We start from the raw sequence: 10,937 nt of genomic DNA, 5'->3' as shown, positions 1-10,937 counted from the left end.
ATTAGAGTTCCAGCTGTCTTAAGTTGTTTGTCAAGGGATCGGTTACTCAAATCTCCTATGGAGGAAAACAGTTTCAGGCGAGAAGCCATGGGAGCTGAGAAAGGCAAATGTCTCATCTCTGAAAACTTTCAGACTCCCTCCTGTTCACCGCCTGGCCTGCCCCCTGCTCCCCTTCCACCAACCCCACCATCTGCTCTCCAGAGAGCAGATCAAATTTTCGGGCTAAGGTACTCTGGCGCCAAGGACTCAGCCCCTCCATACCACTCCCTGCCCCCCACCCACTCAGAAATCCAACACCACGACCCAAGTGGACTGCAGCCACATAAAACCACAAAGTAAAGTTTATAAAGCTTTATTAAACATTTCAAACAGCTGTGCAACGAACACACCAGAAATAAAAGCTCCAGAATAGCAGTCCAAATGTTCCACAAGTGTGGCCTCGCGGTCCCATTCCCTAGATGGACTGCCTCCAGTTCTGTCCTCTGCCTGGCCCACTTCCCTCCCCACCTCAGGCAAGAGAAAGGTGGATGGTTTAGACTGGAAGGACAACCACGCTGATCCCCAGTGAGCAGGGCAGGAGAGTCTCATTTGCCAACACTTGTTACTGAAGTGCAGAAAAAGAAAATAGCAAGTGACAGTCACAAAGTCTTCCTGTGTATTCTTCACAATGTACAGTCTACATGCGCAGGACTGAAGAAGCTCCTGGCGCGAGGACGATGGCCACTGCTCCCCTCTGTCTTGTCTGAACCACCTCGGAGTCCAGTGTGCTGGTCACTCTGCAATCCCCACGCTAAATAAAAACCGTAGTGGCACCTACTATAGCTAGCTATTGCTAAACCTCAAAATCAGAACAACGTTCGATAAAGCTTCTTTAAAAGGAATATACACACGTATTTGTACACGTACACACACGCACGGCACACCAAAATATATCCAAACATCTATCAAGGGGATCATGGCTGTTATGAAACACAAAAGTTCTCTCCCACTCACTCGGCTGGGGACTGCTAGATCTATGTGAACACACCACACCTCAATCCTGCAGAGCATGCACGGTAGACACAACGAGGGCCCCCTCCTCGGGACAGTGGAGAAAGGCAGGAAGAAGGGCAAAGGAAGTGAGGCTAGGCTGGTAAGCATGAGCCCAGACACCCAGGTCAAAGAGCAACATGTATCTGTTACTTCTTTCTTAAAAATGAAGTGGAGAAAATACTGGAGATTTGTGGACAACAAACCGTCAAGACATATTTCTGTCTAGCCTGCTGACCAGGGAAAGGACAATGAAAAAGCGAGGCTCTCGGGCGTCAGCAATCTCTTTAAATTCGAGATAAGTGCAAAAATGAGCCCTGTCTTGGACAGGTGCTCCCCTAAAAAGGAAAGGGGTAGAAAAGAACTAAAGGGAAACCAGGAGAGAGACTAAGGAGACGGTAACATTCTGGGAAGGGAACAGACTCTGTCAAGGAGGGGTCACAGAGGTGACAATGAGACTGGCGTTTTATCTGCCCAGGTCATAGCTGGCCGGTTGACCGGGATGGGCACAGACTCCTCGCAGAAATGAGGCGAGGGGGGTGGCCATCCTGCCAGCTGGGGACCAAGATGGGGACAGAACAGACACAACCACAAGACCATCCACGACTACAATAAAAGCACCGGTCAGTGCCATTATTCACATTATAAGGATAAAACATCACAGGCCAAAAAGGCGCCGTCAGGAATGTGGCACCCGCGGGGCTGCGGGATTTGAAACTCCAATGCTTTATGACCTATGTCAATGCCTCCCCTCCCGTCTTCTGCTTCCTTGGAAAGCTAACTGGGCGGGCTGTTAGGTGCCCACAACGCCGGGGTCGTGCGCCGATTCCGGAAGCGGGGAATCAGAGCAGTGGTACAGGAAACAGTTTCCCCAGCAGCTATAGCAGATGAGGAACAGGGCTGCCAGGAAAACCAAGGCACAAATTGTGCAAGGCTTCCGCTCCAGGAGGAAGCTGAGCAGGTAGAAGCCCATGAACATGGAGTGGCTGAACCACAGGGCAGGGTTGAGGGGCTTGGGGATGAGGAGGACGGGCAGCAGCCACTGGAGGCAATACATGATCTCTGCCGGGCAGGGCCTTCGCCAAGGCCGCCGGGCACCGCTGCAGGAACCGACCTAATGGGAGCCAGCGGGCGCGGGCGGCTGCCCTCCGCTTTCTTCAGCCCTCACTCTCCAGGAGCTGAGCCGCTGTGCTCTCTGGCTGTCAGCCCGGGATCACCAAGGCAGCAGGGATCCTGAAGAGAAAAGTCAACACAACAGACAAACAGACAAAAAACAGACAGACAGACAAAAAAAAAAAAAAAAAAACAGGAACAGAATGTATACTTATTTGGGAAAATGGATCATGGTTAACAACAGCAAATGTGAATGCCCTTTCCTCCCTGCCCACCCATGGAAGTCTACTCCTCTCCAAGTCACCATTTCGGGAAGCCTCCTGGGGTGTCTCCCCGGGCTTCTCAGGGGCTCGGAGAGGGCTCTTCCGGCAGGTCCGGCACAGTGGACTGGCTTTGCCTGGGCCCTGCCCAGCAGAGATCATGTATCGCCTCCTGGGGCTGCGGCCCGTCCTCAAGGGGCCCAGACCTCACAACACCGCCCTGTGGTTGCCACCGGATGGCCATGGGCTCCGGGCTGTGCCCCCATGGAGTAAGGACAGGGGTCTGTGGCTAGTGTCTCCCACAGCAGGTGCTCAGTGGAGAGTTAAAACAGCGGTGCACTGCCTGCCGAAAATCTCAGGCAATGGATCTTTGCAAGCCCCTGGAAGCTGCAGCGGCAGCACCCCAAATATTTTGTTTTAAGATGGCAGCCTGAGATGAGCTTGCCTTTTTCAAATAGCCCAGCATCATTTTGCCAAAACCAGCCAACTTCTTCGAAAGACAACGTAGAAAAGAACAAAATCAGCATGGGACTTCGTCCACACTGACCTCGCTTGGATCACTTACACCTCCATCTGCTGATGGCACTGTACAGAACCTGACCTCGATGAGCTTTCAATCAACATTAATTTTCTATCCACACATAGGGGCAAACTCCAGTTGGCCCCTGTGCCAGGCAGCTTGCTGGAGGGAGATGCTCTTGAGCGGCGGGCCACCGGTGCAGCGAGGCTGCGCTCGCAAACCGCCTTCCGGTGTTCCCGCCGCGCCTGGCAACAGCTGTGGCAGCCACAACCCTCTGGTGGCAGTAGTAGCAAAACCCCGCTCCCAACTCCAGCCACCCAGCGCAACGGGTACATAAAGAACCTCGCTGGCTGAGGAAGACCTACCAGGGCCTGGGGGGAGAGGAGCAGAAAACAGAGGTTGAAATGACCTGTCCAGCAGAAAACAATCCCAGAGCGCATTCCAACCACTTCTCGGGAGAGCTCATCCCATCCCCTCCGCGCATACAAAGGTGCCAATCCCGCCCGCATCCCTCCCACAGGGTAGACACCGATTACCACCGCTTTTGCGCCTAGAGCTCAGCGCCCTGCCTCGGCCCCCTACCATCGCCACCGCCGTAGATCCCGATCTGGCAACTGTAAGAAGCGGGATGCGAGGAATCAGGGAAATTACGCGTTCAGAGACTCTGTGAAGCAGAGGACCTGGGCTACAACACATCGAGTATTAGAAAAAGAATGCTGACCAGGGGCTTGTGAAGCCAAAGGTCCTGGAAGGGGCACCTTTTTTCGCTCTGCGGGGCAGATGATCCCTCTCTAAATCAGGTTTTCCATCCATGCCCAAGGTGGGTTCTGGCGCGGCACTGGATACTGGGCTTGAATTTGCCGGCCAGGGCTTGGAGAGAGGAGTTCCGCACCATGAGGCGCACACCCCCTACCCTCGCCCTATGTGCTACTCATAGTTGCGGTTCCCCTCCATTTTACACTAAAATTCAAAACCGGGCACGGTGGAATCTTCTGGAAAGGGGCTAAGATGGAACTCAGGAGGCGGGGGTCGGTGTGGAAAGAGCAGATGGATTATTTTTTCCTCTCCTGGCGAATGAGGAGGGCCCCCCGGCCACCCCTCCTCATGGACCACCCCCCCAAGCGCACATGCGCACTCGGATGGCGGGCGGATACTTAAGCGGCGGCCACCGCGGCTGCGGCAGTGCGCCCAACAGCGGACTCCGAGAGACCAGCGGAGCTCGGCTAACCCGCGGCCTCCGGCAGCACTCGCTCTCAACCACCCACCCACCACTCTCGGAACCATGGCGGCAGTGGCGGCAGCCTCCGCGGAACTGCTCATCATCGGCTGGTACATTTTCCGCGTGCTGCTGCAGGTAAGCGTGCCCGGGTTCCGGGTGGGAGTGGGGTCCCGATGCACGCCCCTTGAACCGGCAAGTTCGCATCGCAATTGCCGCCTCCCGGACCCGTCCTATCCTGATTGCCGCAATCCCTGCATGGCCGAGTGCCGCGGCCGGCACCGCGCGCCTCCGCCAGTTCCCTGCGCCCTCCTCCTCGCGCAGACCCTTCCCAGTGCGCCCGCGCCCGGCCGGGAACAAAGAGTTGGGGCGCGGCGGGCGCCAGCCGCGGACAATCACCGAGGCTCTTAGCGACCAATGCGGTAAGAAAAACCCGCTACACTCAGACTCGATCCCAGGAGGGAGGCGGGGCACTTCTGTTTTACGAAAAGAGACTTTACAGCTCGCATAGCGAAAATTTTCCACCTTAAAAAATTGCGCATTGCAGGGCAATTTTCTTTAAAAAAAATATAAATTTCGGGGATAGGACGAAAATTAAGTTAGAAGAAGGCACTTCTGAGAAAAAAATAAAAAGCACTTTGCAAAAAAACCCCAAAACTAATTAGAGAAAAAGTAATTCACGGGAAAAAATGAATTAGAGAAAATGCGCATTGCAGGAAAAATAAATTAGACAAAAGCACTTGGCAGAAAAAAATGCATTAGATAAAAAGCGCATTGCAGAAAAAAATTAGACAAAGGAGCTAAAAGAAAAAATGAATCAGATAAAAGCGCTTTGAAGAAAACAATTAGAGGAAAAGGCTCTTTGCAGGAAAAATGGAACAGAAAAAAATCACTTCCAAAAAAGGACAATTCACTTTATTTAAAAAAATCAAATAAAGGCAAAGCGCTTTGTGTAAAAAGAAATATATCAGAAGAAACTGCTTTGCCCACAAAATCATTTACCCTAAAAGCACCCCTCGCAGGAAGAATTCTCTTAAAGGAATCCTTTGCCAAAGGAATCGCATATTTCCTTCAAGGTGTTCCTGGAATGCTGCATTTACTGGGTAGGATTCGCTTTTCGAAATCCTCCAGGGACACAGCCCATTGCGAGAAGTGAGGTATACCTAAGTTGTGGTTCCAATCAGCTTGCCGCCATGCAGCCTTCAGCACAGTTGGAAAAGCTCCAGCTGCCCTGACTCGTGGACAAGCTGCGCCCGCGCCCGCCTCTCCTGGTGGGACGGGCGGGCGGGCGGGCGGGGCGGGGGAGGGGGCGGGGGCGGGCACGGCTGCACCGCTGACAGGCTGCGGGTGCCCCCCTCTCAGGGCAGGTCCTGGGTCTCTCTCCGCAGGTGTTCAGGTACTCCCTGCAGAAGCTGGCGTACACCGTGTCGAGGACCGGGCGGCAGGTGTTGGGAGAGCGCCGGCAGCGAGCCCCCAACTGAGGCCCCAGCCCCTAGCCCTGGGCGGCCGTGTCACCAGGTGCTCCTGTGCATCTCCGCCAGCATGGGAGCCAGTGCCGCGCAGGAATGGGGGGTCCCCTGTGCTCTCTCACCAGAGGAGCACTTGCCAAGGTCAGTGAGGGGCCGGTAGGCCCCCGGAGAAGCAGCACCGACAATGACAACAATACCAGATCCTTTCCAAACCCCTTGCACCCTTCCCACTGCCGGGCAGGGTAGAGGGAGGAGGGGGGATTGGGGGAGCAGACCCCTGAGATCTGGGCATAGGCAATGCATTCTGATCTGGACCAAGTCGGGACAGCACCATCCCAGCCCCGCAACCACGGCCATGCCAGCAGGCCCCACCACGGAGATCCAGACAGCCACACCAGCCAGCAGAATGGATGTTCCAACATCACCAGACAAAGCCCTGAATCTCGGTGCAGCAGACAAGGCGCCAACTGCGTGCCAGTGTGGCGGGACTGGAGGGCAAGGGTGAGGGAGGAGGAGGGTTAAGAAACAGAGTGGGCCCTCTCACTGTCCCTTGCCTACGGCACGTGCATTCCAGCCTTGCTGCCTTTGCTCCCTCGATTCCCCGTTCCCCCTCACTGCCTCCCAAGCCCACCCCACCCAAAAGAAATGTGTCACTTGATTTGGACTTATACAACCAGTAAACAAATCCCATCTTTACTAAAACATCTTCTCCGAGCCCCCAGCCCCTCACTGATCTTGCTTTTCCCTGGTCTCACGCAGTTGTGGTCAATATTGTGGTAATTGCTAATTGTACTGATTGTATAAGTGTGCATTAGTTGTATCTCCCCAGCTAGATTGTAAGCTCCTGGAGGACAGGGACCACCTCTACAAAAAATAAAAAACCAGTACCTCCCCCGTCTCGCACAGTGTCCTAGGACCCTGCGGGTCGGTGGAGGCGCACCAAAAAGTTGTCTTGTGATTTCTTTTGTGGCTTCGACACATACTTCTAAGACTGGGCTGATGCACCCGTTGTGGAGTGGGCACACTACTTGGGAGAGGGAGGGGGGGAGGGAAGGAGGGAGGCAACAAAATAGGAATAAACTGAGACCCTCTCACAAACCCAGTTCCATCTCAACTTAACCCTGTCCTGAGATAAAGGACCACTTCCCCCTCTGCAAAGAGAAAGGCGGACATCTTCACTTGTAGTCTGGGAATAAGGGACGACTTACCCCCCAGACGGGTAGGTGCCTTCATTTGTCCTGGAATAAGGGGCCTGGGCAGGTAATCACTATGAAAGGTGGGAGTAGCCCTCAAAATGGGATACTAGGGACCTAGGGAGTGATCAGGACTTCAGAACACAAAGTCTTATCTCCATCCAGGAGCCCCCAGGAAATAGCACTGGGCAGGGTGGGCACTGGCTTGGACAATGAGTTTGGGATAAGAGGTGTGGTGTGGCACCTCCCCCACCCAGCTCACACCTCCAGGCCCTATAACCTCTACAAAGGCATCCTACCTGGCCTTGCTACTCTCTCCAGGGTCTCATCCCCCACCCCCAGGAACCTCTCTCCAGCTCACCCTCCCCATTAGTGGATTCTCTGCTTTTCTCAGCGTTAGCCTCCATATTGTTAAGGGTGCTTACCAGGTCCCAGACCCTGGACTCTCCCCTGCCATCATGTCAGGGTGGGCGGCTGGGCTGGCGGCTCAGCTCCCAACTTCTCTCCCCTCTCCCACTCCTCAGTGAGTCAGGGCTCCTTTTACGTGGAGTCAGCTGACTGCCTCACCAAATGGCGCTGCCGCCTGTTCAGCCTCGTCTCTGGCTTTATGTGTCCCTGTCACTACACACCTGTTCCTGGGTCAACACCAAGAGGAGTTGGAGGGCCATAAATCTCTCTTTCTGCCACTTCCTCAAATCCCTTAGTCATGGTTGTCACAAACACTTCTTGAGCAAAACACCTCACCCCCTTGGGCCTGATAACGTTTCCCTACCCTAAGCAAGCCCCTTGCATTTCTCAACCCACCTCATAACACCTCTAGAGGCACTTGTAACTTCAGTTCAGCATCAGAGAATTGGGGGCAGGGCAGGGTGCAGACCTCAGTTCTGGTATTTGCTTTGACGTCAAACAGCCCAGGGAACCTGGCCAGGTGACCTCCTACCCCTCACTTTCAGTTCCCCTCTGTAAAAGGGCTGCTAAGATTCCAGTAAACCCCAATACTAGAAATAGTCTCCCATCAAAATGGCAAGCAGGACTCATGGGGCCTGGGGTGGGGATGTGCAATCCAAGACTCCAACTTCCTTAGGCTGGGTGCTTCCAGCTCCTATCATAGCCTGAAGGCGAGGCAGGTCTCCTCTTGCCCCAGGCTGACTCATTAGCAGGCAATGCCCACACCTCCCTTCTGAAGCCCATATCTTGGCAGGCTTCAAGACTGGGAGTATCTGTGGTTTTCTACACTAAACCCACAGAACCATGAACATATGTCAACATGTGTTCTCAATGTAGGCTGTCCCTCCCCTCAGAGCCTTCAAGGGGTGTGCCCACAGCCCCACCACCCCAGATGCTCTAACCTCAGCCTAGTTACAAGGTAGCTAGGTTTCAGGCCAAAGCAGCAGGGAAGGGTCTGGCTACTCGACACAGCAGGCCCCCCTTAGCCTCTTGTGCCCACTTTAAAAGGCAGGAGGCTGCTGGCAGCCCCAGGGCTTTCCAGATGATCTTGGCAAAGCCCATCTGTGGGGCTTCCTTCGTCCATCCATCATCAGCAGGGCTCTGAGCATGGCACAGTGAGACATGATGGACTTCCAGGCAAGGGCTGCCCTGGTGGCCTGCACTCGCATGGGTGGGCTTGAGTGTGCAATGTCCACTCCTCCCTTTCGTCCCCCTCCACCATGTTCTGGCAGCCAATACAACCCACCAGAGAAGACAGAAGCAACGCGTTCACTTTCTATTCCTGTGCAATGCCTAGAAGTCTGGTCCAAACACATCATGTTTATAAATTTTTTCCAGAAGCAATAACATTAAACATTTTATTCTGAGACAGCAATGGGAGGAGTTGAAAATGACCAGAGTTTTATTGCAAAGACCTTAGTCTACAGGGCAAAATGTTCACAGGCCTCCCCTTTGCCTAAACTGTCTTCACCACTCTCACAAAACTTTGTTCCCACAAGGCCAAGGATAGAACTTTTGAGTTGTGAGGGGATGGGAATAGCTTTGTGGGACTCCAGCAACAGGCAAGACTCTTGGGGCTAATGCCCCACAAAGGATGTTAGTTTCCTAGCCTAACCAGTTGAAGTTAGGCCCCCAGGGGGTTTAGGTACCATATCTTTCAGACGTGTAGGATGCTATGTGACACTGTTACCTCGATCTGTGGAGTATTTGGATTGTGACTGAAGGAAGGGGCGGGTGGACATGTTTCTTGAGCTTCAGCTGCAGGACAGTAACAGCTTACCACACATGGGTTGGAGGAGGGAGCAGGTTTGTTGTGAGCCATTTGCTAGATATCTATTTTCAAGCTTGTATCTATCTACTCAGGAGCCAGCACCCTAGAGTGAGATTCTGAATTTGCAGTTTTATCCCCCGAGATTTAAACGCGCACTAGCGCAAGCACACACACAAAACATTAGTCTAACAACAGTCTCTTTTTCCCTGGTGACCTCTGACTTCCTCTATATGCCCCAGAGACATGTCACCATCTTCTCTGGGAATGATCCTGTTCACCACCCCCTCTTCCCCGTCTCCCTCTCGCAGGGCCAATACCCCAGCAGGATCCAGATTCCTGAGCAGTCTTAAAACAGGAAGTCAGAGAGGCAGGCAACACATGGTCCTTGGTATATCACACAGTGACAGGCTTGAAATGGAATGCATATGTTTCAAAGATAAGAGATCAACAACAAAAGAGACAGCCAAACCCAGACTTCCAGATTCCTCTTTGTAACAACATATTACAGATAAAAGGTTAAACTGTTTTTGGCAGCAATTCTAACAAGACCAATTTCAGAGATGGAATTGATCTGGTCACTGGAAACCGACCAGGACTCCGAATCTTTTAACAAATTTGCTTGACGTTAATTAGTCTTTGATTTAAAACAAACAAACAAGATCTAACACTTAGCATTAGCACTTAAGCTTGGAACTTTTTTTTTTTGGTCCTGGATTAGGTGTTGCCGTCCAGAAGGCTGAGGGGATGGTTGGATCATGTCAGGCAGGGCAAACAGAAGCTGTCCCCAACACACCAGTTCCCTGAAAGGGATAAAACACGATCCGGACCTATAAACAGAAAGACCATTTCTTTCCTAGGACAGGCCCCAGTCTGTCCCAACATTTAGCATGGAAAAGGGACACGGAGGCCTGGAAGGAAATTAAAGAAGATTTGGAAAGGGGAAGGAAAACGCAACTGTCTCCCATCCCCCATTCTTCTTTCCAGACCATTAGTGTGCCAGGCATTCCGTTCCCTCAGCTGCCCTTGAGAGCCACTCCCCATATACATTGGAGGAAAGGCAACGGGTGTCCACACTTGACGTCAAGTTAGCAAGAGTTAGACGCACCGGCGACTCAAAGCGCAGCGTCAACCTATTACCCCAGACACCAAAGCGAGGGCCCGGGGCGGGAGACCCTTTTCTCCCCTCTCCCGCAGGCCCCTTCCAATTTTGTGCAACTGAAGTGGCGGAGAGAGAGTGACAGGCCCCTCAGAAGCTGGGCCTCCTGCCAGGGGCCCCGGGACCGAAACGGGGTGGTCGCGCCCCCCAGCCACGCGCTCCCCGGCTCTGCCTACCCCATTCCGGGAGCAGACAGGCGAGCGCTGACCTTGGAGGCCAGAACGAGAACCCAGGAGTCCGGTGACCCGCCCTTGGGCCAAGAAGGGACCCCCGAGACCCAGGCTGGAGCCAAACAGGGAAATCACGTGACTCCGGACACGGGTGGCGCGCAGGGTGCGCGGAAGGAAAACCCCAGCGAAGGACCGGGCGACGCCTAAGGTGACCCCGAAGGGACAACATGGCGGCGCGGCCGCACTGAGGGCCTCTCATCCCGCCCCCAGGAGGCCGAGGCCACGGTACCTGCGAGCCCTGCCATGGCGCCGCCGCCACTGTCGCCCTCGCTGCCGCAACCCGCGTCCACCTCAGCTCACCACCGACGCCGCAGGAAGCCGGGAGACGCCCCCTTCGTCTTCTAGTCGAGCCGGCCGAGGACCCCTCCTGGGCTTGGGCTGCCTACAGCAGACGCCTGACCAGACGACCCAAATTGGGGTTGCTTTCGCCCGACACCCCCTCGACATCCGCCACAGATGACCCTTGGAAGACTTTCTACGTACGTGTGCAGAACTCTGGGGGCTCCAAAGTCTTCAAGTCCGAAGAATTTTTC

General features: G+C 53.9%; 2 protein-coding genes across 4 annotated transcripts; one reads left to right on the top strand and one right to left on the bottom strand.

Annotated features, from left to right (window-relative positions):
- Window positions 1-336: 336 nt before the first annotated feature.
- BLCAP (BLCAP apoptosis inducing factor) lies at window positions 337-10,732 on the bottom strand. Its single transcript, XM_058562719.1, has 2 exons — window positions 10,634-10,732; window positions 337-2,262 (listed from the first exon to the last, which is right to left on the bottom strand). Exon 2 carries the CDS (start codon window positions 2,084-2,086, stop codon window positions 1,823-1,825), a length of 264 nt encoding a protein of 87 aa, XP_058418702.1. The 5' UTR covers window positions 2,087-2,262; window positions 10,634-10,732; the 3' UTR covers window positions 337-1,822.
- On the top strand, window positions 4,105-6,573 carry NNAT (neuronatin). Of its 3 annotated transcripts, none has more exons than XM_058562723.1 (3): window positions 4,105-4,276; window positions 5,215-5,290; window positions 5,527-6,573. In XM_058562723.1, exons 1-3 carry the CDS (start codon window positions 4,205-4,207, stop codon window positions 5,754-5,756), a joined length of 378 nt encoding a protein of 125 aa, XP_058418706.1. In that variant the 5' UTR covers window positions 4,105-4,204; the 3' UTR covers window positions 5,757-6,573. The 3 variants fall into 3 exon arrangements, with proteins under 3 accessions (XP_058418706.1, XP_058418703.1, XP_058418705.1); XM_058562720.1 differs by having other exon boundaries at window positions 5,215-5,295; window positions 5,527-5,691; XM_058562722.1 differs by lacking the exon at window positions 5,215-5,290 and having other exon boundaries at window positions 5,527-5,691.
- Window positions 10,733-10,937: the final 205 nt, after the last annotated feature.

The sequence above is a fragment of the Diceros bicornis genome, chromosome 19 (genome assembly GCF_020826845.1).
Source record: "Diceros bicornis minor isolate mBicDic1 chromosome 19, mDicBic1.mat.cur, whole genome shotgun sequence".
NCBI lineage: Eukaryota > Metazoa > Chordata > Mammalia > Perissodactyla > Rhinocerotidae > Diceros > Diceros bicornis.
This window is presented reverse-complemented; position numbering and strand designations above follow the sequence as displayed.

What these genes read in the sequence shown, in the direction of transcription:
- BLCAP (XM_058562719.1), bottom strand. Translation starts at nt 2,086, where the DNA reads ATGTATTGCCTCCAGTGGCTGCTGCCCGTCCTCCTCATCCCCAAGCCC.
- NNAT (XM_058562723.1), top strand. Translation starts at nt 4,205, where the DNA reads ATGGCGGCAGTGGCGGCAGCCTCCGCGGAACTGCTCATCATCGGCTGG. An exon ending in TTTTCCGCGTGCTGCTGCAG is followed by an intron (nt 4,277 to 5,214) that starts GTAAGCGTGCCC and finishes ATTTCCTTCAAG; the next exon opens with GTGTTCCTGGAATGCTGCAT. An exon ending in GACACAGCCCATTGCGAGAA is followed by an intron (nt 5,291 to 5,526) that starts GTGAGGTATACC and finishes CTCTCTCCGCAG; the next exon opens with GTGTTCAGGTACTCCCTGCA.